Raw genomic sequence first — 27,714 nt, forward strand, 5'->3', positions numbered from 1 at the left:
TGCCCCTTTTGCTCTCCCATAAAGACGTCTCTGGTCCTCTGCCCTACTGCAGGTGTTCGTTCCCGCGATTGGCAGGTCTCTGCTAGCTGCTGGGCGGGGAGGGGGGTGCCGCTAGTACCTTCGCTTCCCCCTAGGAGACGGGAGGCAAGGTGCTGCTCCTCCAAGCCCGGTTGCACAGCGGCCCACGTCCCGCTAATGTGGCTCGTCTCGTCGCGGTTGTAAGGGAGAGGATCCCCATACCCCCTCCTGGGGAACTCGACAAGTGGCGCCACTCCTTCTCGGTCACCGCAGCAGACACAGGACCCCTCGTCACGACCGGGGCTGTTGCGGTCAGACATGGCTGGGCCGGCCCCCAACCCGCTCTCCTTGTTGCGGCCGTCATTTTGCCGCTCACTGAAGCCGCAGTATGAGGCTGTGGGTCTGCATCCACCCCGGAGATGTTCCGCTTCTCCCTCACTCACGATCTCAAGATTTTTAATCCCCTAATTTTCATTTACATCTCCATCAGCCTCCAGTCAGGCCATGCCCCCCATCATCTCTCTTTTTAATTGTCATCACTAATTTTAAAATAGTATCTTTTGCACATTTTATTTTGTATGAATTGTAAATTGCTGTATTGTTTTGATGGATAATTTTATTCCAAAACAAACTTGAAACTTAAGTAAATAATAAAATAAATTGTTAATTTGCATACATTCAAATATTAAAACATCTACCAAAAATATTTGATGGACAGTAACGGGAAACAATCAAACATAGTTTCATTGGTACACTGCACAGGCCCTTGTCCTTTCTTGTAATTATAACTGGTTATTTATAATGCGCTTAATACCCAGAGGTTTCCAAGCGCGGACTGGGGTTCAAACCTGTGTTGCTCTGCGTTGTCTTTCCAAGGCAAGCACGTTGCTCCTGAGCTATCCCCCCGAGACCAGGAATACCTACATCTCCCCTGGCACCAATGGGAAGCATCCTCCACACCGCTGCCAACCTCAGCTGCCTTCACAAAGTTGCCCACATTACACCGGCATTTGGTTGTACTACGTTGGTGGCCCCTACAAGCACGTATTGCTTTCAAGACCAGCTGCATCATTTTTTTATTTTTTTTTATTTTATTGTAAAACCACAGTTTAATACATGTATCAAACTTTTGTTACAAGAGTTTCCCACTTTGGCTGTTATACACCAAGTAAAGCTAAGTTGACATTGTCGTTTCCACTTCCTTTATTTCTTTATCCTTTTTCCTCACGCATAATGAGGTCTTGTCTCGTGTCCTCAGGTTTGATCTGTGGTCAGGATTGCGTCTAGGAAGTTTATTATACTGCATGTGAGTTTGATGTTTTGCCCGGCCGCAACTGTTTCCCACCACTCATCTGCGTCATATAAAATGGGTTTGTAAGAGTGCAGGTGTAGTTCTCGGGTAATGGTAAGCTCTGTACAGGATGTTATTAGATGTTTTAGTGATTCCACTTCGCCAGAGTTGCAAAACCTGCATTTATCTGAGGGAGTGACTTTAGATCGACGTTGACATAATGATTCTCTGTTGTTCAGAACATTTAGTCTGAATTTCAGGAATTGATTCCTGTGGTAAAGAGATGGACACGTTGTGAGATACTTCGGGGGGGAGTGTAATTTCAGCATACTCGTCAAGTCTGGGAGAGTGGCTTTCCGAGTTACACGAAGCTTGTGAGTTGATATCCAGTCCCAGGTTTCGAGTTTTTTTTTTGCGTGCTGAGGTCGATTGATCAGCTCGTCTATAGAGATGTTAGCGGCTTCCATGATGGTTTTTATTTTACGCTTCCATGTTTGAAGTATGTTTGATTGTGAATATTCAGACTCCTTTGCAAAAATTCCATATGCTGGAATTTGTGAACCAAGTAGTATTTTCCTCATAAATGATAGGGATTGCCATAGTATTGTCACGTAGAGAGAGTTCTGCGTCAATTCGTATCTCAGAGCTACAGTTGAAATATATTTTGGAAGACTCAGAGCTCGTCTCCAGAACCTCCCTTCGAGTTGTTGCCACAGGGAATGCTTGATGTTCCAGCCTGTCGCCCCACCAAAAGTTATGGAGGGAATACATTTCTGCAGGTAGAATGTTAGGAGTGGGGCTATTGAAAATTTTCCAAAGTCTTTGTTGATTTTGGCTCCTTGGCGACCTAATTTGTCTGCTCTTTCTAGAAGATCGCTTGTCCATGCAGATTCACAGATGGAATTGTTAACCAGGATGCCCAGGTATCTAATAGATGATACGATGTTTAATTCTGCTTTTTCAATTACCCATTTAAAGTTGTTATCTTTTCTCGATAAACTTTTTCCAATACACATGATCTTTGTTTTGTCTGTATTTAGTTGCAGGTCGTTGGCCTCTAAGTACTTGTTCAAACTAAGTAATAGATGTTGTAGGCCAATCTGAGTTAGGTCGATCAACACGATGTCGTCGGCATATACGAGACATTTAATGGAGGATCCGTTTATTTTTGGAGAGAAACAGTGAACAGTTTCAAGCCAGTGCGGTAAGTCAGAAATGAAAAGTTTGAATAATTCAGCAGCAAGGGGACAACCTTGCTTGACCCCTTTATGCGTGGGAATCGGCTCTGTGAGTGTACCTTGAGAGTTCACCTTCACTTGTATTGTTGTATTAGTGTGCAACGCTATAAGGGGGTCAAGAAGTTGTGCTGGGCAGTTCCACCCTCGTAATTTAGACCAAAGTTTGCCGCGGTTTATTGCATCAAACGCTTGTCTGAGGTCGACAAATGCAAAAAAGATTTTTTTTTTCGCTTTTAGGGCTTCTAGTTTTAAAATGGATAACAGGGTGAGATTTACATCAACACCGACTTGTTCGACGAAACCTGTTTGTCGACAGTCTGTTTGTTTTTCTTTGGCAGCCCAAGCCGTCAGTTTCAAGCGAAGAAACGATCCGAATATTTTCCCCATCGTGTCCAGCAGGGCAATAGGCCGATAATTCGAAGGCTCATCTCGACTTCCTTTCTTATAGATTGGTAGCACTATGGCCTTGGCCCATGATGCAGGCGTTTTTCTAGACTTTGAAATTTGTCGAAATAGAGTTTCCATAAATTTGGCCCAATGATGGTTGTGTTTTTTTAATGTAATGTTGGAGATGTGATCAGGTCCGGCTGCACTTGAGTTCTTTAGGTTTCCAATTGCTAGTGCCAGGTCTTCCTGTGAGGGTGTTATTTCCCAGGCTTTGGAGGAGGCAGAGAAAAAGTCTTGGGTGTCTTGGAGCGGCTGTTCATATGCCTTTGTAAAATAGTCGACCCACTTCGCGCTAGGAATTTCATTTGACATGTTTGGGTTGGTTTTTGTTATTCCTTTATTTAGTATAGCCCATATGTTACGAGAATTTTTGGTGATTATTAATTTTAACATAATTTCAGCTCTGTCTTGTTCGATGATCGCAGAGTGAGATTTAAGCCAGTTTCTGTAGGCCTGGCGACGCGTTTTTATCTCCTTTTGTATGTCGTTTTGATCGTGTTTGGACTTTCTTATCAGCCGTATGTCTTTCCTTAATGATTTTTTTGCTGCAACTATTTTATTGCTGTAAAGATGTTTTGTAGTGTTGCCATAGAATCTTAAATTTGAGTGTTTTGGCAGGAACGCGGCCAGCAGGGGAACATATTCAACGTCATTAGAATCATCAAGGTCGGAGACTAGTTTCAGGATTTTCGGCCCGTTGGTTTTAAGCCGATTTCCAGCAGCGTTTATCGACAGAGGTATTTCATAAGTCTCAGACAGAAAGTGGGTCTCGTGATGTAATAATAAACATAGCATGTCGTGGTCACTAGCGGACTTCGGGATTACCTCGAGTGATTCCACCCTTTCGAATATATTTCGAGAGGCCCAAATATAGTCCAGGGTTTTCCTGCATTGGAGTCGCTTCCAGGTTGTGTTGCAGGGTTGGTCGCCCTTTGTGTTTCCGTTGACCATCTGACAGTTTCGTGAGGCAAGTGCTCGAGACCACAATTTGCCTCGTTCAGATACTTCGGCTTCAGGTATGGGGTTGTTCTCCATGTTGTGAGGATTGAATTGAAACCAGCTGCAGTTCAAGTCGCCGCATATAATTACCGATAGGTCAGTAAAATTAAGGAAGGCATCGTCAATTAGAGTTGTGACTGAAACAATAAAGTTTGTGGTGGAGATCTTTGCTGGGTTCCAATAGCTGTTGAAGTAAATGGCTGTGGGTCTTTGGAATTTTCGTGTCACATCGGATAATCGTTCCTTGCACAAAGGGATTCGGATTTATTGTAACAATTGGGGTCATCCAGTTATAGATTTTAACCAGAGTTAGTAGGCCTGAGAAAGGGCGGCCTTTGGAGTTTTTTTTCGCAGGGTTCAAAAAAACACTGAATCCGTCTTTAGATGGTGCTTCGCGAAGCCATGTTTCTTGGAGGCAGATCATGAAAACCTCATCTGAAGGTTCTACAAAATCATTGAACAGGTGCGTAAAACCACGGGTATTCCAGGAGATCAGACAGAGCTGTGTCTGTGTTGCTCATTGTCAGTGGTTTTGGTCGTTTCTTCTGCTGACTTCTTGTCTGCCTCCATCGTTTCTTGTTTTGAGAACCAGCTCTTGTCGAGATCTAGATGGAAGCGATAATGATTTCCGTAAGGGCGTTCGACTGATATTTCTTTCAGGTTTATTTGCGTTGTGCTTCCTGGTCGGGTTTCGGTTTTGATTTGTCAGATCTGGTTCCAAGGAAATGTCAAAACCAAACACTAGTAACTCTTCAGCAGCTTGCAGTAAGATGTTTTTTGCAGTACAAGAGGTTAAATGTAGGAGCACTTGATCGGTGGATTTTTCTGTTGCATATTCAACGATTTTGATGTCGTCTGTCTTTATGGACCGAAGTTGAGGAACACAGGTAAACAGTTTTAGAACGTTAGCTCTATTTAAGTTTAATTCGTGTTCGTCAGATAAAATGTTTTGAAGTCGGAGTTTCCATGGGGTTGCTGCAAGTTTTGACATGTCACCATGTGCTCTAGAACGAAAGTGTGAATCGATTTTTCTCTCGTTTATTGTTAGCTTTGGATTTAATCTTGAGCTGACAGAAACAGGCAAAGTCTTTTCAGCATTTGAAAAATCCTTTTTTGGAATGTCGCAAGGACGTCGATTGTGCGGTTTTTCATTCGCTGAAGTTTGTTTTGATGCCAGGTTGTTAGCAACCTTTGCTGGCGTGGCTTCATAAGAGGAGAAGTTGTTTATTTCACTTCCAGTTAAATATGTAGAGAGATCGCATAGGTCTACGGAAGATTCATTTGCAGAGCGAACCGGACTCTCAATAATCGCGTCTATGCGTCGGCGTTTTGCTGTTTGTTTAGGCATGACTTTGTTCTGATCTTTTGGCCAGGCAGGTACTTGGGTTTGTGAAGAGGTTGGTTGTTGATGAACATTTTTACGTTCAAACAAACCAGTTTTTTTTGGAGTGGTCAGAGTTCTTATAAATTTTTTTACAGTATGACGTGTATTTTTTTTTGTTGGGATTCCTTTTGACCGCCTTCAGAACGTTTCTGTTTGTCGGTAGTTGAGCCTTTCTTAGTTGAATTCGCTATAGCAATTGTTTTAGCAGGAGCGCTAAAAATATTAAATGAGGAAGGTCGGAAACTCACTGGAGCAAGTGATTCCTCAGAGTTTGCTGCAAGACTCGTCAGGAGAGAGGCATCTTTTCCTAGAGGGTTTGTATGACAAGTGTGTCTTAGTTGATCGCTCTGTTGCTCATGAGTAGGTTGCGCCAATTGGGTTGGAGCAACGGCAAAGATGTCAGGTTTTGAAAGGGCGTTTGCATTAGTTGTCATAAGGATTAGCTCGTCGGGCTGGTGTCCGATATCCTTTAAGACCGAAGGGGAACATTTTGAACACGATGGTGTTGCATGCAATGTGGAGTTCGAGTTGACGTTTTTCCTCATCCATTTCACTGCGTCTAGCAGGCCTTCTGTAAGTGTGTCGTTTTGGCAGTGGTGTCTGGCGGCCAAGTCACCAAGCCGCTCTTGCCATCTTGTTGTCTGGTCAGCATTTTTTTCGATTTGCGTTTGGAGAAAGCCTGTAAAGCGATCGAATTTGTCTACTTGTTTGACCAGAGTCTGAATCATAGCACCTTGGTCAGATATTTGGCCTTGTAGAGTTTCATATAGTTTGGTAAAGGGCGCCAAAGCAACAGCAGATGCTGCAAGGACGTTGTTGTGGATTTGCATGATGACTTCAGATAGGGTGCTTGCGTGCAAGGTGTTTGCTAAGGTGGCGTCTTGTTCATTTGAAGATGAAGTGGAACAATCCAGATGAAACTTCGAATTAATAGGTGACAGGGTTCGAGGTAAAGTAGATTGTAAAGTTTCGCCATGGGAAGACTTGTTTGTAGAAGATGGAGTGCTTGCTTGGGCAGTTTGTTGGTCTTGTAGTGGTAACAGTTGTTGAAGGTTTGACTTTAGTTCTGCAATTCGTTGTAGGCGTCTTGCTCTAGCAAGCGTACTACACTCCAAGCTGGATCGCTTGTGTGTTGTTACTGGTAAAGACGAGGTTGGGTGAAGTCCATTCGGAGGTCTCAGCGTTTCTTGATCTTCAGGGGCTTGGCATGCATAGCTACTACAGTTTCCTTGACCTGGGTGCTCTGTTGAGCGTTTAGCAGACATCGCTGCCAAGTTGGGTGAGGGCAAAGAGATAAAAAGGCTAGATGCAGGTCTTGAGGGGTGTAGAGTTTAAAGCAGGTTTTTTGTTGAGACCGTTGTCGAAGATTTTTCCTGTGTAGATAGAGCTGTTGGATTCACAGCGTGTGTGCAAGATGAAGAGCGTGGCGCTGCCTCATCATTTAGCAGATTTAAAAGTTCGTCGTCGCTCACCATGAAGTGCTGCCGGGTTTGGGAAGCTGGTGCGTCAGGCGCTGTTGGAGCTAGATGATTCGAGGGGTCACAAATCGTGTCCGAGATTAAGTGTGCTGTGGCCGCAGCTAAGCTCAGCATAGAATGCGCTGTCACGACAAGAGGAGCACTGGCAGGCTGAGCTGCCGTGTCTTCGCCCCTATTGTTGGTTGGTTGAAGAGGCAGCAAAGTGACAACAGGGACGGAAGGAGAGGTAGCCGGCACGGGAACTTCTAGAACATCGTTACTAGTGGCGTCAAGAGAATCTTGACTCAGTGAGTGTACTAGTTGCCCGTGCCTTCCCTGATGAATTTGCTTCACAAGTAGGTTTACTGCAGTGACAGTGGCTAAGTTGGTATTTAAGATGTGGTCTTTGGAACAGGAGCGCCTAGGAGGTCGATCTTCGATTGTGCATTCGTGTCTCAAAGCTTTATGACATGTATTAGGTAGTTGACAGACAGAGGGCTGTTCTGAATGGGCCTCGGATAGAGCAGCTGGTAGGGTAAGAGATGCAAGCAAGACTCGGCCAGCAGTTTTGCTTACCTTTGTGCTGGCTGTTGATTTCATCCCTGTCCATGGATTGAGCATGCGACGATGTTGGAGAGTTTTCTTTCTAGTCTGAGGTCCTTCTGCTGTTAGCGTCATTTGGTGGTAGATGGTGGCCGAACTGAAGTTGGTCCTCTGAGGCGCTGGAGCGTCAGAGCGGGTCCCGGTACAAACAGGACTCGCCGCGGGCTGGGATCAAAGAGGCAACGCCTCCGCAGTCTCCCGCCCACTTACACGCCACCAGCGTACAACAGCCGTATAACAGCCAGTGGGCTTATTTCCACCGGGCTTACAGCCACAAGGGTGGCAGCCTCCGGCCTTTCAAGTTGCACCAAGTCACGTGATGTAGGACACGCCTCCTCCAGGAAGCGTGTAGGAAGTCCGTGGATGTAAGAGCCTCAGGCGGCTCGTATTACAAGTAGAAATGAGGGCTAAAAGGCTGCTGCTGCACGGGTCACAGGCACGAGAGTGTTTCCACCAGTAGACTCTCACCGCATCATTTAAAAAACTGTCATCTTACATGCTCCCTCCTACCTGGTTTGCAAGTTCATCATCTCTGGAGGCCAACACTCCACAAGAAGCCAGAACTTGGGCAGATTGACCTTTTTAAAGAAAAAAAAGCAGGTAGCAGGCTTTCTATCTCTACGGCCCGCAGCTAAGGAACCTCAGACGAATCAACATTAGACAAGCATCTACCCTCATACAATTCAGAAAGGACTTAAAGAGCACTTTTTTGGGGGGAGCACCTTCCTTATGCAGTGTAAGATCCCCAATACCAAACCCAGCCGTTAACACTTCATCCCCAATTACTTCTCCTGTAGCTTGATTCTAAAAAAAGGCTCCCTGGTTTAGGTTTTTACAGATTTGTACACATACATTCAGACGGAAATCACAGTGTTTCCTCTCATTATTTATCAAAAGAATTGTTCAGTATTTAACTTAATAATCATTCATTGCAGGCCAATAGGTGCGCAAAGAAAAACAACAGACAGTAATTCATTTCTTTTTTAAATTCTTTGAATGGCTGCATACGAGCATGCCTTGAACTGTTGTGCAAAAAACAATCTCTATAAAACTCGCATGGCAGGAATCCAAGTGCTAAAGTGTGTTTTCCAAACAAATAAATATGGAAAAATACAAGCTACCACTTATTTTTCAATATCACAAAATAAATGTGGATAAATACAGATAAAAGGATCAGAATACAAATAGAGATGCAAATAGAGAAACATAAATAGCATAGATCAGTAACACGGCACTAATACCCTTGCCCTTTATTGTGTTATCCTGGATCATCTGATAAACAGTGCTCGGCCGCTTTTCGTAGCTAGGTCTGCGCTCAATAAATATCCAACACAAAATAAAATAAATAGTCTATAGTATCGATCCCATGAAAGGAATATGGTCACAGCTTAAAATATCGAGAAACCCATCACAATAAAAAGTATAATTTCTTTTGTAACCAGTCTGTAAAATATAAGGGGAGCACATCCTAAACCGATAAGGGCTCCCATCAGAATACATGTGTGCATTTTGTATAAAATGGAAACAATGCAACACTTGCTCTCAATTAGCACCGAATGCATTTATACCACACAGCACATATTCTCACCTGTTCTGAAATTCCAGAAGCTCATTGTTGATTTTTTCTATGTTCACATCAGACCAAAGAATGTCATAGTAACCATTTACAGTGTCAATTGCGTTGTTGTAAAGACTGTAAAGCTTTTGCAGAAGGGCAAGTTGCTTCTTTATCTCCAAAAGCTGTGGATACTGGGTAACTTGCAGTCCAAAAAGCTCTTCTCCACCAGTGTAGGTTGTGTATTTGCGATACAGGTTGTCAAATTGATTCTAAACGCAACACAAACAAATACAATACATATCAGTCCGCCCTCTTAGAAGTACAAGTAGTCTTCCCAAAAAAAACATTGTTAGTCACGTTATTTTGGTAATGTTGTGTATGATGCGTTAATAGGGCTCCAAGTCGAAAGGCCTGCCAGAGAAAAGGGGGATGAAAAGGAAGCTTCAGAGAATGTGGTAAAGGATAACGGTTAATGATGTTCTAAAGGAATCAATGTTGAAGATATTAAGTATAACAGCGCATCCCCTCTGAAGCTGGCACGAAGACACCGTTTAAACTCAGGGGAGATTAGCACAGAAGAAAAGAGAAAGATCTGGAACACAGCCTTTCGGGTTCTCTATAATAAAATATTTGGAAGGAGGCTCCTGCTCTTTCTACGTAAAATACACGTTGTGTACGGGGCATATAAGGCCAATTGTTAACCAGTGGGTTTGTCAACAGATTTAAAGTATGAGTTTGCTGTAACCGTCAAATCCGGTGCTATTTGGAATTTTGCCCTTTTGACCATCTGCATGATTATTAGTAAGTATGTAGCAATATAGCAGACAATTAAATGTGTCAATGCAGTATAATTGAAACCCAAATGCACTAGTTCTAGAATACCGCATGTAGTAACTATAGCACAATTATAAGTTGGAACAATGTGTATAAATCCTGGTAAACATCTCCAACAAAAAGGTGGACAATATAGAAGCCTCCTGATGCCATTTCAGGCACAAGGGAAGTCCATCAGCTGCAAAGAGTTATGTTAAAGGATATTTATACCACGCACTTTCACCACCTAAGTGGTCCTCTGGCGCTCAGTGTTATTGAAAGGGAAAGCCCATTACGGCTCAACATGCTGGGCATTGGAACTTTGAAGATGAATGTGCAAGAGCTGATGATTTCAGATCAGAGGAGCGGAGAAAGGAGGACACAAGGTGGTTGAGGCGTGGGCGGTCTGTGCAGTGGCACAGGGCCCCTCTGTCAGAAGCTGTCAGAGGGGGCCCGCAAGGCACCAGTGTCAGCCTCAACTGCTGTGCAGCTTCCACGAATAAATCCTGTTGTGTTGCCTCCCAACCTCCTATGGCTCTCTAGAGAGACACCCTTTCCCAGCGGCCCATCAGATGCTGCAGGTGAAGGTCCTTTAATGACTGCTCATCACTTTCTTTCTTAAAGCAGCGCATTAAATTAGCAGACGATTTACAAATGATGGCCCATTGATGAGACCATTATTTTGGAGATGTTTGGAACGTTTATGCATTAAGAAATGCAAATGGGCCTTTTCATTCCGGAAGCACACACAAAGCACCAGTTTTATGCTTATATCTCCTCTCTCCTCCAGGTAAATTACAATGTATGAAACAAAACAGTTTAAGATTAGCTACATTATTTTCACATGTTCATATTTAACGCACATTTTGGGTCAAATGTGGTATTTTCATCACAACATATATGAACCCTTCATTTGTCAAACACTGAAACACAATGAGATAACCTTTTCACACATTACATGTTGATATACATCTTGAAAATACATTTTCAAAACCTAAACCCATTGTTTGCATTTTGCTGAATTGATTATGCTATTTGTAGTCTCCCAGTCAAGATGGGGGAATAATGCCACAATTGTACACTTTTTGCTTAACATATGTCTGTAATGATTTATATATTTGAGTGGGTACCTTACTATGGTATGTGTACTTTTCAAGTCATCTTTATAAAGCAGAGTATTGTTGTAAGCCAGACGTGCGGTTGAGGAGAGTAAATAATGAGAGAGCATGCGAGTCCTGAATATTTGGCCAGGATGCGGCAAGAGAAATTGCAATCCTGGAGACTGGTGCAGTTATTTTTCCCTGATTGGGGCCATGTGCTGCTTTTCAGGGCACAAGTAAAGGATACATGTGAGTGGACAGCGTAACTTTTGTCAGAGAGCGGACCTAATCCCCTTGGGTTTTTTTGAGGTCGGCAAGCTTGCTCAAGCATTTAGTTACCAGGATATCACCCAGGTTCTCATATTTTCAGTGCAGACACATACAATTATCATCAAAGCACACGCTCGTATTGAGATTTTGTTTTCTAGGGGATATTTCACTACATATTGATGGGTTAAAAAGGAGGCACCTTTTATACCTAGCCAGCATATTTAATGAAAAATGTCCTCTCTCAGGTTATTTTTCTGTTGTTGATTACTATTTTTTTTTATCAAAACATTTTTATTAAATTTTCCACACATACATAAACATTACACATAACACTGCATTGCAGGGGAAGGAAGAGACAGAGAGTAAACCATAAGGGGGGTCAAAACAAAATTGGGGAGGGGCATCTGCCCCTTGGACCATCTAGTCTTTGATGAGGGAACACAGGACACAGTCCCCGTGCGCCGGGCCAGCCAGTCCATGGCCACCTTGCTCTTAACGCTCCTATTGCCAGTGACGCTGCTTCAGGGACTTAGCCATCGTCTTCCCATATTTGCCAAATTTTGCTCACTTTTTGCGGGCATCCCCTTGTTGCGTATACCCTGCATTCCATTGTTACACAGATGTCCACGTCCGTGATCCATTGATCATAGCTAGGTGTTCTTTCCGATCCCCATAGCTGTGCAATGTTCCTTCTCAGTATCGCTGTAGCGGTTGACCAGAGCAGTTTCTCATATCGGGTCAGGTTACATTCATCGGAAATCCCTAACAGGAGTTGCTTTGGTCCCCTTTGTATTGGCTTGCCCAAGACTCTGGACAGTTTGTCACAGCATTTCCCCCATAGTTGCTGTATTTCGTCGCATTCCCATATGATGTGGAAGAAGGTTCCTTCCTCACGCCTGCATCGTATGCATCGCGGATCCGAGACCTTGCCCCACCGGAAGAGTGCCACTCTCGGATAGTAAATACGATGTAGGATCTTGAGTTGGACCAGTCGGAGCCTCGATGAAATGGTGGGCTCACAAGGGTACATCAAAGCTTCCATCCAGTCTTCTGATTGTAGAGGGCCAACGTCTCGCTCCCACCTGGCCCTTAAGCTGACAAGCTCGGGTGTAGCAAAGGATGTGATTACGTTATACATGGTTGAAGTGACTTTTCTTTTTATTTGGTCCTGGACTATGTTACGCTCCAGCGGGGTACATTCTAGCGTGTCGCTGATGATCTGTTGATGGGCGTGCAGTGCGTGTTTCAGTTGCGTATAATGGTATCCTTCCGAGGTTGGGAGGGCGAATTCCGAACGCAGTGTTTCAAAGGGGACCAATTTCTCCACTTTTATTATGTCTCCCACTTTGGTGATGTCACGTTGGGCCATTTCGGCAGCTTCTGTAACTCGGGGAGAAGCCTGTTGCTCCACAGTGGTTGGGGCAGCGTCAGTTTCGATTCCAAGCCTACATGCCGGTGTGCTTCCGCCCAGATTCGTGTAATGTGCGTTTCCATGGTAGGAGCTGATGTGCGGCCCATGCCACAGTATAGGAGTTCCAGGGGTGTTGTACTGCTGTTGGTGTTAAACCTTCTGATATGCGGCAGGTTCCTTTCCCCATGGAGCATGTCATTTACCACCGCCATCTGGCTGGCCCAGTAGTAAGTATGCAGCCTGGGCAGCCTAATCCCCCCCCCTCCCTCCCAGACAGATCTCTAAAGGGTGGAAAGAGCGATCCGCGGGGGCCCTCCACTCCAAAGCAGTTTCCGGAGGATACGGTCTATTTTGAGGAATTCCTGGTGCGGGATATGCAGCGGTGCATTTTGCAGGACATACAAGAACTTTGGAAGGGCGATCATTTTGAACAGGGCAGCTCTACCCATCAGTGTCAGGGGCAGGGAGATCCAATGGCGAGTGTCCTCAGCGAATCTCGCCACGACTGGTTTTAGATTCAGAACTGTGTAGTCTGTGAGGTGCTTCATGATTTTCACCCCTAGGTATTTGAACTGATCAGTAACGATTTGGTAGGGGCAGTCTATGGGGCAAGTGGCTGCTACGCTCCCTATGGGGAATAGAATGGATTTTGACCAGTTCACGCGTAGGCCACTGAAGGCTCTGTATCTTTTCAGCATTTGAGTAACATTTTGGCAGGAGTTGCGTGGGTCTTTCAAGTAGATGAGCAAGTCATCCGCGTAGAGGGACACTCTATCCTCCCATGTTTCTGACCACCGGAAGCCCTCCCAGAGTGGGGTATTTCGTAAAAGGATGGCCAGTGGCTCGATGGCAAGTGCAAAAATCATGGCCGACAGGGGACAACTTTGCCTCGTTCCTCTGCCCAATCTAAAAGGGTCTGATTGCCAGCCGTTGACCTTAGTTCTGGCTATTGGACATTCGTATAGTAGTTGCACCAAGCCGATAAAGTTTGCGCCAAAACCCATATGCCTCATTATGTCCCAGATGACCTCCCACCTCACCAAATCAAAAGCTTTTTCAAAGTCTATTGCCAACAAAGCCAGCGGACCCTGTATGCTGCCGGCTTTTTCTAGTGCTGAGTGCAACCTGTAGAGATTCATGTGTGTCCATCTCTCGGGCATGAAGCCGCATTGGTCAGGGTGGACCAGGGAGGGGATGACTTGTTGTAGCCGGTTTGCCAGGATCTTCACAAGTATTTTGGTTTCGCTGTTTGTAAGTGAAATGGGCCTGTAAGAGCTGCAGTGTTCAGGGGGTTTGTCCGGTTTGGGTGGTACTATTATTGTGGCTTCCCTAAGATCTGGGGAAAGGGTGCCCTGTTCTCTTGCATGTTGGAACATTTGCAGTAGGTGTGGAGCAATCACGTTGGTTCCCACTTTCCTCCACAGCTCAATCGGGAAGCCGTTTGGACCTGGGGACTTGCCAGCTTGGAGGCCAGACATGGCATTCGACACGTCATCCTCCGTTATGTCTCTTTCCAACAATTCTTGTTGTGTTATGCTCAAGGTGGGGAAGTTAATTTCCTCTATGATTGAAGTATTTGCGGGGGTGTTAGGTGACTTTTACAGTTCAGCATAATAATTTGCGAAGCCCCTCGTGATGTCCTGATCTGCCACTAGTGGGGTTGTGCCCTCCGTCTGTAGCTGCTGGACATGGCTGCGTCCCTGTTCCTTGCGTTCCAGCCACGCTAGCATTTTCCCGGCTTTATCACCCGTTTCATAAACTCTTGCACGCATTGTCGAGTGTGCATGTCTGGCATTATCCAGTGCAGTGTTCTGGAGCTGCTTTTGTGCCAGGAGCAGGGCCTGGTTTGTGTCGGGCGTGTTCTGGGTTATGTGCGCTACCTCTGCCTGTTTTACCTGTTGTTCCGCTTTGTGTACCTTGAGTAGGTATTGTTTCCTCTGTGCGGTCGTCCTTGAGATGAGTTCACCCCTCAGTACTGCATTGTAGGCTTCCCATAGTGTCACTGGGTCTGATGCAGACTCTGTGTTCAGCTCAAAATATGTCTGCATTGTCTCTTGGAGCCTGACTACCAGTTCTGGATTGCCCAGGTAGTAATTATTCAGGCGCCAGCTGGGAGGGGGAGTCGGCCTGGATGTTGTGATTTGCATCACCAGTGGGGAGTGGTCGGAGATGCCTCTGGGGAGTAGGCATGCTTCATGTGCCCTGTGTAGGTTAGTTGCTGGGAGAAAGAAGTAGTCCAATCTGGAGAGCGAGGTGTGAGCCCCCGAGTGGAAGGAGTATTCCCTGGTATTAGGGTGGAGTTCTCTCCATACGTCACACAGGCCCATGGCGTTCGTGAACGTTGCAAGTTTGGTAGGTACGCTGGGGTTTCTATTTCGAAGGTGTGAGCGATCCCGGGATGTGTCCATGACTTTGTTGAAGTCCCCTCCTATTATCATGATGTTAGAGGTGTCTGCGGTAATCAGGGGGGAAATGTCAGCGAGTAGCAGTGACAACAAAGTGGGCGGTGCATAAATCGCTAATAGTGTGACAGAGTACTCCCAGAGTGTGGCAGCCACATATAAGTATCTTCCTCCAGTGTCCTGGGTTACTGTGTTCCGGTGGAAAGGGAGATTCTTGTGTATCAGTACCATGACCTCCCCTTGAGCCCATTGTGAAGCCTGCGTGGACTGCGAGTCTATAGTTTGTGCGTCTGAATAGGGAGCATTCTGTGCCTGCGAGTTGTGTTTCGGACAGGAAAGCGACGTCCGAGGCGTGCCTGTTCAGGTATTGCCCCACCAATCGCCGTTTGATTGCATTGCCGAGGCCATTGACGTTCCAGGTCATAAGTTTCAGTGTTCTGGTTGTGTTTGTGTAACGTGATGCCTTGTCTATCCATGGCTAATGGAGTGTGTGCTGCTGATGACGACGCCAGGTACCCGGCAACCGCGCGCCTCCGTGTTATAACCCTCTTATGTGACTTTAGTGTATTATGTGCTAGACTGGTCCTTCCCCTAACTAAACTCAACAATCCCAACCCCTCCCTCCCTATACTTCTCCCAACTAGAAGCATCGGTCGCCCGAGCTTTAACACTACCAGCTGTCAACTGGACAGCTTACATAAGACAATCGCAGCCTAAGGCTCAGGTGGTCCCCCTACAAACTATGACTGGGGGGGTGACACCCTTAGCGCTTAACGTGAAACTTACTAGCCGAGGGGGGGGCCCTACAAAGCTCGTGTGCGAGACATTCCCATAACCGCCACATTCAAGTGTGTATTTCCTTAAGATGGGTATTGCGGTATGTTGCATAAGGTGCCATATTACAGTTCGAGCTTACTGCTGAGTATCGGGGCACTGGATAGAGGATTAGGTGTGAGTCATCCACCTATGTCTTCCGGTTGGTCTTGTGCTGGAGGCCGACGGGGCTCGCGCTGTTGGGCAGGCGGGGGCCTGTGGTTCCTTCCCCCTCTGCCGCGCGAGGACGACTAGTCACCCTCTATGTGCTGTTCAGCCCAGCGCCATGCTTCTTTGGGGTCATTAAAGTGGACCGTTGTTCCCTTGTGGTAGATCTTTAATTGAGTGGGAAAGAGCAGCCCATACTTCACTCCCATTGCTTGTAATTGCTTCTTGAGGTGGTCAAAGGATTGTCTTGCCCTCTGCACTTCTCTAGTATAGTCAGGGAAAAAGGCGATCCTGGAACCATTAAAGGTAATCGTGCCCTTGGCGTGTGCATGTTGCAGTAATGCGTCTCGCTCCCTGAAGTTTAGAAACTTTGCAATTACTGTACGCGGGGGAGCCCCAGGCGTTGGTCTGCCGGTGGGCACTCTGTGCGCTCGCTCTATAGAGAAGAACTTGGAGAATGAGTCTGGGTCGAACAGGTCAGCGAGCAGCTGCTCCAAAAACAGTTCCATGCAGGCGCCTTCTGCTTTCTCGGGGATACCAAGTATTCGCACATTGTTATGTCTACATCTCCCCTCTCCATCTTCAATTCTATCCTCCAGCACCTTGAGCTTGGATGTGACGCTCTGCAGTTGTTGTCTCATGTTGTGAATCCCATCTTCTGTGTTAGAGATGCGTTGTTTGGCCTCTCCCATGCGTGCCGTTAGCTTTTGGAGGTCATGTCTGAGGAGGGACACACGTCCATGCTTATTCCGTCCATTTTCTGCTCCATGGACGTGGGGGATTCCGCTATGGCGGTCATTATCTCTTTGAGGGAGATCGTATTGTCTGTCTCCACCTCCTCCTAGGATAACGAGTGGAGGTCGCGAGCTTGTGGAGGAGGAATTGTGTATTGATCCATGCTGCTTTGGGTGGGCAGTCTTCTAGATCTGTCTTTCCCCATGTTTCTTACTGCGCCTAGTAGGTCTGGATTTTGCGCGGAAATCGCCGTGCAGCAACCGGACTGCAGACTAAGTTGTTGACACTGTGTTATGTACTGGCCTGCTCCGGCGTCGGGACTGGTCATGGGTTGCACCAGTGTGTTCCACCACTTCGGTCCTGGGGGCCACGCACCGTTGCTATCTGCGAGGTGGAGGAGCTTGTGATGGCCCCGGGCCTACCAGGCAGAGTGGGGGGGTTTGGCCCCTTTCCGTGTCTCGTTAGGTGTGGTCGTGGCCTTTTTGGATGGCCGTCTCTGGGCGCACACTGCCGCCTCACAGCCTGGCAAGTCCGCTTCGTGCCTTTACCCCCTTTCCCCCAGCGGATTGTTTGCCAGTTGCCCTGGCCGATGCAATTGGTGGGGCTGCAGGGCTGCTACTCACGTCTGCTCTCCAGCGCCGCTCACCTGTTTGAGATGTAGCTTCTTCTCGGGGTGCCCACACCGTCGCCACAGGCGATGCGGTTGTTGGTCTTGTGTAGTGCAGCTCTCCTGGAATCCTCGATGCAGGCCTCAGGGCCCCGTGCTCTTGGCGGTGAGTGTGCTGCTGTGCTTAGGGCCCTTGCTGTGGGTGGCCTCCCGCAGTCCAGTGCCACCCCAGCCCCGGTTACCCCCCACCAGTGGAGGAGCGTCGGATTCACAGCTTTCCGGTAGGCTGCAAGGCGGTGCGGCGCACTATTCTTGGGGGGTGCCGTTGGTGTCCTTTGCGCTGGTGTGCTTGCTGCTGTGCTTTGGGACTCTGCCCCGGCCAGCCTCCGGTGGGCACCTTTATTTCCGCTCGTCGCTGACCCTCCTGGCCTGCGGTCGAGTGAGTGTAGCTGGCTGCTCGCATTCACTCATTGTCATGATGGCTACCCCCAGGCATCCGGACCAAGCCCATCAGCCCCGGGAGCAGGCATCTAGACATTTAGTAAAACCTCAGCAGCCCCGGCTAGGGGCTATCTGGGTTCAGTCCTGGCACCCTAGGCGCCAGGCTCATAGTAGAAATCAGTCCTGGCGCCTAAGGCGCCAGGCTCATAGTCATTACTTACCTCAGGCAGACCATACTGCAAATGACTCCAATCCAACATGAAGCCTGAAAGGGACTATTTTTCTACAGGGACTATTTTTTACTCAGGTGTGGTTCTAGGGACTTCTTACCTGGGACTACTTTTGAGGCTATTTAAACCACGCCCGACCAGCAACACACGCTTCGCGTTATTCTGCATCCAGCAGCGTAGCGCTCACCGTGCCTGCAGCCTGCATCCAGTCTTCTGCCACGCCCGCCTTGAATTGCTCCCAAAACAAAGAGGAAAGAAAGGGACAAGGTTAGAAAACGAACCAATTTCTATTCCACCCCTGATTCTGGATCCATCTCGTCTCCGGACCTGTAAAGAACATCATTTCTGCTCGCGCCGCACCTCCAGCTGCAGCGCCGCGCCATACTCACCAGTCTTCACAGCATCCTTCGGGTCGACGCTGCCTCCATCATCTCTTCGCCGAACTTCGGCACCTTGGAGACAAAAGAAAAGCACAAGGTGAGCCGTGGGAACCAACAGATATAATTCTTACCACCATAGACTTACCTGATTTTCCACCGGAGGCATCCTTTTGTGACTCTCCATATTTTCACGTGCTGCATCTGTAAAGAGAGACAAAACAACGCGTTTTCCACGTGCAATATTTACCGGACAGCGCCGGGTAATACAGACTCTTACCTGAGCACCACCAGCTGCCACAAGAACATCTTTTCACGAGCCAGCTGCAAGACAAGAAAGGAAGGGGGGAACTCGAGTGAACATCGGACATATTGAACTTTATGAACTTAATACTTACTGGTCCTCACCAGGAACCTCAGAGTCAATACTCTCCGGAACTCTCCCGAGCCTTCAAACCAGTGAAGTAACTGGAATCGACGCGCCCCTGCAAATCCACGCAGGATGGAGAGCTCATCTTTCAAGAATATAAGGTGATTGCTGTGAGGGCATTTTGGAGGTGATTAGTTCGGGAGGACTGTGGGGGTGCCATCACTTGAATCCACAAGTGGCTAAATCCATCTCTCCACTTGGAGGAGAATATTTCTACAAGTTAAGCAGACAAGATTAGGAGGGCAGATCCAGTCAGTCATCGCTGCACTCCGCATCACGTGGGTGGAGACCGCAGCTGTCCGGGTCCGACCGACGCCCCTGTGGGAGCCAGGTCAGCGTAACAGAATGCGAAGCCTATCTACAAATCCCTACCCGGGCATTATGGAAACCTCAGAAACCGACCAACTAGCCCTATTGTTAGGGGAACTTAGGGCAGAAGTGCACTCCACGCGCCAAGAGACTAATGCCCTCAGGAGAGAACTGATTGTGTCAAAGGAGCGCACTGATGATCTTGCTAGACAATTACTGCAAAACCAAGCTGGGCAAACACCATTACCTGGATTTGGGGGGAATCCAACTCCTGTTTCATCGAGCAATCCTGTGCAAGTGGTTCTACCAGGGAGCATTCCTTTAGCTCTACCCGAACGTTTTGCTGGGGACCCAAAAAAGTTTGCCGTGTTTATGAACCAATGCCGCTTGCACTTTTTATGCAGACCTGGAGCTTTTTTACGAATGACCAAACGAAGGTAGCCTTTATACTATCAGATCTTAGTGGCAGCGCAGCGGATTGGTCAATTCCATTAGTGAACCAGGATGAAGCTCTTCTTCGGGATTTTCAAGGTTTTCAATTGAGCATGGAAAGACTATTTGCCAGACATTCACAGGGACAGGCCCTGGATAACAAACTTTTATCATTACGACAAGGTAACCAGGATCTACTAACCTATATCGCCACTTTCAATAGGTTAGTGGTGGAAACCGGATGGCCAGAGGTAAAACGAATTACATTATTTCATTGTGGACTTCGGGGTGAACTCAAAGATTTTTTGGCCCAAGTTGTGAACCCACCTCAGGATTGTGCAGAATATATAGACTTAGTGGTCCAGTTAGACCACCAACTTCAGAATAGAAAGGCTGATCGAGCTAAGTTCGAGAATTGGGTATTGGTTAAACCCAATGTTACCCTCAAAGGAACAGATGTATCAGAACCGATGCATATCGGGGGGGGTGGGTGAAGGGACCCTTAACTCAAAATGGAAAGAGAAAGAAGACGGCAGATGCAATTGTGTCTGTACTGTGGGGCCTCAGGACATTTTCTAGGGATTGCCCTATAAAAACATCTAAAAGAGTAGTCGGAGTTGCTGATAAAAATCAAACAGAGCCTGATTCGGGAAACGAACACGCTCGACAAGCGCAGAGGTCCGCTTGCCGAGCTTGAAGAAGGATACTCAGACCTCGCACTTCATCATACCAATGGTCCTTGTAGATCCAAGGCAGCCATCATGTATGCACGCAGTGAGGGCATACATTGATAGCGGGGACATAGGAAACTATGTGGACCGCGAGTTGGCTTCTAGGATGAATCTATCTCTCTGCAAAAAGACCACTTCGGATGTCATCACCACAGTCGATGGAACTGAAATTACCTCTGGGCCTGTAACTCATTCCACCGCAGAGATGGCACTATTGGGTCAGGATGAGCATTGAGAGACTATTGTGTTTGATTTAATCAAATCCCCGCAGTTCCAAATAATACTGGGGATACCTTGGTTGGAAACACATAATCCTTGTATTGATTGGCGAGCAAAGAGAATAACCTTCCCGGATTGTGCACATACTTGTTACCCGAAAAAACCCTTGAACCAAGGCCTGGCCACAGTCACTACTCCAGTCGTGCAGTTACCTCAGGAATATCAAGTATTCCAGGATGTTTTCCAAAAGGAACAGGCAAACACCCTACCACCTCACAGATCATACGATTGTCAAATCGATCTCATACCCGGTGCACAACCTCCATGTAGTAGGATCTACGCCCTTACGGAACCCGAAAACCTTCACCTACGACAATACTTGGACCAATACCTTGCTAATGGCTTCATTCGTCCATCCAAGTCCCTTGCATCTTCAGCTTTGTTCTTCGTGCCTAAAAAGGAAGGTGACCTGAGAATGTGCATAGACTACCGCGCATTAAATCAGATAATGGTTAAGAACCGATACCCATTGCCTCTGATCCCCGAATTACTAGACCAAGTAAAGGACGCTTGCATCTACACTAAATTAGATCTCCGAGGGGCATATCATCTGGTACGTGTAAAGAAAGGCGACGAATGGAAGACTGCTTTTCGCACTAAGTACGGGTTATTCGAATACCAGGTGATGCCCTTCGGGTTGTGCAATGCACCAGCAGCCTTCCAGTATTTTATGAACGATGTCCTTCGTGAACTCATTGACGTCTGTGTTGTTGTATAGATAGACGATATTCTAGTGTACTCCTCTTCAGAATCAGACCATGTGAAGCACATTTGTGCAGTCCTTGAGAAACTACGCCAGCACAAGTTATGTGCAAAATTGGAAAAATACATTTTTCATGCTACGGAAGTTGAATTCCTTGGATTTATCCTGACTCCAAAAGGAGTCCGAATGGACTCTCGAAAGGTGGATGCAATCCTCAAGTGGCCATCACCCAGTTCAGTTAAAGGGGTACAAAGCATGCTCGGATTTGCTATTTTCTACCGCAGATTCATTCCGTATTTCTCACATGTTGTACACCCTATCACAGCACTTTTACGAAAAAACAAACGCTTCTTGTGGACCGAAGAAGCTGAAAAGGCCTTCCAAGAGCTGAAAGCGAAATTCACGTCTGCACCTGTCTTAAAGCATCCACGCCCGAACTTCCATACATAGTTGAAACTGATGCATCCAGTTTAGGCATGGGAGCTGTCCTGTTCCAGAAGGATCCTGAAACCGGTCAACTTCACCCAGTAGCATTTTGGTCCAGAAAGTTCTCGGCACCCGAGTTAAACTATGCGGTTACCGATAAAGAATTATTAGCCATCAAATCCGCCTTCAAGGCTTGGCAGCATTATCTTCTCGGTGCCAGGCATACCATTACGGTAATCACCGATCACCGGAACTTGCAGTATTTAAAAACAGCCAAAGCCCAATCGTCGCGTCACCTTCGATGGGCATTGTTCTTTGCGGAGTTCGATTTCGTGATCACTTATCGACCAGGTTGTAAAAATGGCTAGGCAGATGCCTTATCCCGAATAGGGATGGGAGAAGATTATGCAAACCCGGAACCGGTGCCTATAATTTCAGAACAAAGAATTCTTGGCATAACCACTCTACAGACACTAGAGGATATTCAAGTAAAGATCCAACAACTCTTCGATCCAACAGCCCTGCAGGACTGGGTGAAGAAAGGCTCGGACTACTCAGTCATCAATGACCTACCTTATTATCAAGGGCGACTATTTCTACCACACAAGGAACTACAAGAACTTGTCATCTCCAATTATCATGACACCCTGATGGAAGGACACCAAGGTATCGCAAAAACTGAAGCTAAAATTAAGAGACAATTCTGGTGGCCCACCTGGCGAAAAGACGTAAAGTCATTTGTACTGTCTTGTGGCATTTGCGCCCAAAACAAAAGTCAGAAGAAAAAACCAGCTGGCCTCTTACAACCTTTGAATATTCCACCTACACCATGGCACACCTTATCGTTAGACTTTATTACAGATCTACCTCCATGTGATGGATTTAACACCATTCTAGTTATTGTGGATCTTTTTTCCAAGATGGCCCACTTTATTCCTCTAAAGGGATTACCTTCTGCTTCAATTCTGGCCAAGGAGTTCCTCGAAAACATTGTTCGAATACACGGATTTCTTTCCGTGTTGGTCTCTGACCGAGGTAGTCAATTCATTTCACATTTTTGGAAGAAATGATGTCAACTGGCGCAAATCGACGTGAGGTTATCAACCAGTCACCATTCCCAGACCGATGGTCAGACGGAGAAGACCAACCAGACCCTTGAACAGTACCTACGTTGCATGCTACACCAGACCGAAAGTAATTGGAAAGATAGTTTATGGATTTCCGAGTATGCATACAATTACTCTGTACATTCAGGAACCGGACAAAGCCCCTTTTATACCATATATGGACATCACCCTCGAACCTCAGAACTAGATTCGCCTGCAGTTAGTCATTTGCATTGTACTATTACACAAGCCTTTAAAGAGGCAACAGAACATTTGAAACAAGCAAAAGAGAAATATAAGAAAAATGCTGATCAACATAGAAGTGAAACTCCACAATACCAGATTGGACATCAAGTTTGGCTGCCTACAAAACACATACCTCTGAAGGGAACTCGGACTTTTAACCCTAGATATTTGGGACCTTACACTATTAAGGCCATTATCAACCCGGTAGCCGTCAAATTGGAATTACCCTCTAATATGCGCATTCATCCTGTCTTTCATGTTTCACTTTTAAAACCAGTTCAACCAGGAACAAGATTAACCAAACCACCCGACCCCATCTTGATAGATGGAGAACCTGAATTCGAGGTAAAAAATATCCTGGACTCCAAGATGGTTAAATCAAAACTTTTTTATTTAATCGATTGGAAGGGCTACAGACCACAAGAAAGATCATGGGAACCTAGTGACCACGTCCATGCACCTCGGTTGGTGAAAAGATTCCATCGGAACTACCCAGACAAACCAGGGCCCAGGGGAAGAACAACTTTAGGTGGGGCCTTGGGGGGGGGGGAGTGCTGTCATGATGCCTACCCCCAGGCATCCGGACCAAGCCTATCAGCCCCGGTAGCAGGCATCTAGACATTTAGTAAAACCTCAGCAGCCCCGGCTAGGGGCTATCTGGGTTCAGTCCTAGCGCCTTAGGCGACAGCCTCATAGTAGAAATCAGTCCTGGCGCCTAAGGCGCCAGGCTCATAGTCATTACTTACCTCAGGCAGACCATGCTGCAAATAACTCCAATCCAACATGAAGCCTGAAAGTGACTATTTTTCCACAGGGACTATTTTTTACTTGGGTGTGGTTCTAGGGACTTCTTACCTGGGACTACTTTTGAGGCTATTTAAACTCATCTTTCAAGAATATAAGGTGAGATTGCTGTGAGGGCATTTCGAAGGTGATTAGTTGGGGAGGAAGTGGCTAAATCCATCCCTCCACTTGCAGGAGAATATTTCTACGAGTTAAGCAGAGAAGATTAGGAGGTTCAGATCCAGTCAGTCATCGCTGCACTACGCATCATGTGGGTGGAGACCGCAGCTGTCCGGGTCCGACCGACGCCCCTGTGGGAGCCAGATGAGCGTAACACTCATCCGCCGGTAGTTCCCGGCACACTCATCATAACGGTAGGCCTGCACTCCCCTTCCACCGGACAAGGCGTAACAAGGCTGCCTCGGCTCGGGATGTCTTCCCCAGCGGAGGTGCGCAGAATTGTAGTTCTTCCGATAGGCTGGTCAGTTGTTGCATACAGGTCGAAGCTTCGCCTGACTCCGATGTCGACAGCGGGCAGGCGGCAAGCCGAGTCCCACTGCCGTGCAGTTCCGCTTCTCGGGCACAGAGTCAGCGTTCACCCCCGGCGGCCATCTTGAAGTCGGGCCTGGTTGACGCTCTCGGATTTCTTCTCACCCGTAGCGCTGTGATACAGCCGCGGTTTCAGCTGCTTTCCGGCTCGCTTTAGCCCGGGGGGGTCCAACACCCGTCCGGAGTGTTTATGCCTCTATAGTATGCAGGAATCAGGCAATTTAATCAGGATGTGTTTGGCGGTCGCGGGAGCCGGAGAGACTCACGTCTTTCCCATCGCACTGCTGGTCCCCTTGATTACCATTTTTGAAAGGCCAAAGCATTTTTGTCTGGTGTACTTTCTTCTAAGGGGAAAGGTCAAGTCAACTAAATTTGTATCTTTCACTTGAAGATATGTTCACTTACTGTGCATATATTGTTGGGTACCAGTTTTTGAATTTTGCTATTGGGGTAAAAGTTTCCACACCAAGTTAACCACAGGAGCCGTACTCATCCCAGTGGTAATAGATATTTTACAGCATGGTTATTTATTTAATTTTACATTTGTAGAACGCGCATAAAGCCCTTTGGCATCTAGGTGCTGTTGCCGCAGGAATAGGAAAGAAGACACATGATTTACAGTAAAGTCTACACGTATAAAATCTCAGAAACAGTCTCCCAACCTGCTCATTTGCCTTAGCAACTTTCTGCTATAGGATCCCTTGCTATTCTACATCCGGCAAACAGTTTTGGTCTTCTCACCCCCTCCAATCATGGCTCGGGGGCTACATTAATGGGGCTACCTTCTCATTTTGCAGAAAGCAGCACTTTATGAAGGTAGTTAATGCTATTTTATTATTTTTTTAACAGTAAAAATAATCCTTATCTATATCTTCTGAAATAAAAACATTTTTATTTATTTATTTGTGTGAATCAAATAATAGATTTTTACAAAACCTTCTTCTGTGGTTACGAAGGTTTTCTTTAAGTTAGCTAGTTTTTTCACCCTTTAACGGCCCATTCTCACTACGAAGCTTTTAAGAAGAAGAGGAAAGGGTCCTATCCTCAGGCAGGGTGGAGATGTCAGAGACTTGGCTCTTCTTGTTCCACGTAGGTCTCGGAGTTAAGACAGGGTTTCCAAAATGGACATTAAGTGTTGGAGTATTTTTGACGTAGCCTTAAGCCACGTTGGTTTATCTCCACTGATCATCCTAGACCACCAGCAAGTTTTGTTTTCCAGCAAAGGGTCGGAAGAGAAGTATTGCATGTATGCTGACCTGATTTTATCCGTTTCAGAGCAATTTAGTAGTAGATGGCGAACTGTCTCTTTTTCGTTAGTGTTTCGGCAGAGTCTACAATGACTTGTGTTTGAGAGTCCTCTGATGGCTTTGATTTCATTTGTTGGTAATAGGTTAAGTCTCGCTCTTAGAAGGCAGTTTCTGGCTTGCCTGTTGTGGAATTGTTTGATATATCCCTGAAGTTCGTTCAATTTCTTTAAGTTTGAAGGCAAGTGAAGCATTAGCTTATTTTCCAAGGCTTTTGACAGGGTATGGATCCAGTCTAATTTCTTGATTTTCTTCATAACATTTGTCGGATTTCGGACCAATTCCTCCTCGTCGCTCTCGATTGATTGCAGAAGGGCTAAAATGTCAATCCTCCAAGACTGTAGAGTCTTGTTTGTTTCCACTGCCATCTCTGATGTTATTGCTCTGTAAGGCAGTGGGCTCGTGAGTAGCAGGCACGTAAAAACATATTGCTAACTTGAATACACAATAAAAATAAAAACAATCGTGAAACTTCTGCAAAAAAAGCAGTTGGTTTCAGTTAGCAAAACACAATCACCATATTTTTGTGATGCCTTCCACAGATAGTGGGTTCCTTTTTCTCCAAGCTTTATTTAACATTTTCAAATAAGAAGACAATAATGGGCCTCACTGCAAGTTTGCCGGTCCGGAAACAAGGGTGCCGGTGAGCTTACCGGCACCCTTGTTTCTGGATCAGCAAACTTAGGGCCTCATTAAGAGCTCGGTGACCCGGAAACCGTAGATTCCGTGATGACGGTGACACCGTTTCCGCGATCGCAAGATCACGGAATCAACAGCTGATTACAGCTTGTCGGTCGCACGCACCAGACCAATGCGGAAACGGTGTCACCGCCGGCACGTAAACACCCACAGACACGGACATATCGCCCCAAAAATCAGTGGAATAACTGTGACCGCCTCCGCCAGCACGGACACGGAATCACCGGATGCGGAAACAGCATGATCGCGAAAACCGGAAAGAGAGGCAGTCATTATTTAAACCACAATCCACTGCCATCCTCACAGGCCACATCACCTCCCTGAGCTGTGAGATTCATCCACCACAATGGCATCAAGGATACCTGCAAGAAGACAGCGCAAGCAGAAGTTTAGTGAGGCAGAGCTCACAGTGCTTGTTGAACACATAGTGGAACATGCAGAAATGCTGTTCAGTGCAGACCAGCGGCGCAACACCCAGCAACGCCGTAAGGAAGTCTGGGCCGAAGCAGCAGGCAAGTGCACAGCAGTAGGGGTGACCCTACGCACTATAAAGGACTGCCTCAAGAGGTGGGATGACCTCCGGCTGAGAGTGTGAAACCTCATCGCTGCACACCGCCAGCACAGCACTGGCACCGGTAGAGGCCCAGCATCCCCATTGAAACTGCAGTCGTGGGAGGAGCGGTGCAGCAGTGTCCTGCACCTTGAGGGCATACAGGGCATTGGCGACAGAGGCAGGAGTGAGCCCACCTGCTGATGCCGGTAAGTACACAATGTACAAAGCCATGAGTGTGAATGGACCCCAGGAATGACCCAATGCACCCATTGATGACCCCCCCCAGCCAGGGCAGGAGTGACCCAATGCACCCATTGATGACCCCCCACTCCCAGCCAGGACTGGAGTGACCCAATGCACCCATTGATGACCCCGCCACACCCAGCCAGGGCTGGAGTGACCCAATGCACCCATTGATGACCCCCCCCAGCCAGGGCAGGAGTGACCCAATGCACCCATTGATGACCCCCCCCCCCCAGCCAGGGCAGGAGTGACCCAATGCACCCACCAATCACCCAAATGACTAGCAACACAAACTCAGTACATGCCCCCTGAACATGCACACAGTGCGTGACTGAGTACAAGCTGTGACACACAGACCCGAGTGCATCAGTAGTCGAATGTGTGTACATGCAAGTGGTCACAGATATTTCAGTGTGATGCATGTGATGGACCCATTAAATACAACCACACGACTGACAGCATGCCCTCTGTCTCCCCACAGGCACGACAAGTGACAGCGACAATGCCCAACAGATGACGCAACGTCCATCTGCACGTGGCCGATACAGCCAACCTGCTG

General features: G+C 46.9%; 1 protein-coding gene across 1 annotated transcript in view; it reads right to left on the minus strand.

Annotated features, from left to right (window-relative positions):
- The window catches only part of DNAH5 (dynein axonemal heavy chain 5), a 4,235,244-nt gene that overhangs the window by 2,646,339 nt on the left and 1,561,191 nt on the right, over positions 1-27,714 (minus strand). Inside the window, exon 27 of the mRNA XM_069613779.1 lies at positions 9,026-9,264. Within this exon, the coding sequence (XP_069469880.1) occupies positions 9,026-9,264 (239 nt within the window). The remainder of the gene's footprint in view (positions 1-9,025; positions 9,265-27,714) is intronic.

This window comes from Ambystoma mexicanum, chromosome 5p, assembly GCF_040938575.1.
Source record: "Ambystoma mexicanum isolate Mex_15411 chromosome 5p, UKY_AmexF1_1, whole genome shotgun sequence".
Taxonomy (NCBI): domain Eukaryota; kingdom Metazoa; phylum Chordata; class Amphibia; order Caudata; family Ambystomatidae; genus Ambystoma; species Ambystoma mexicanum.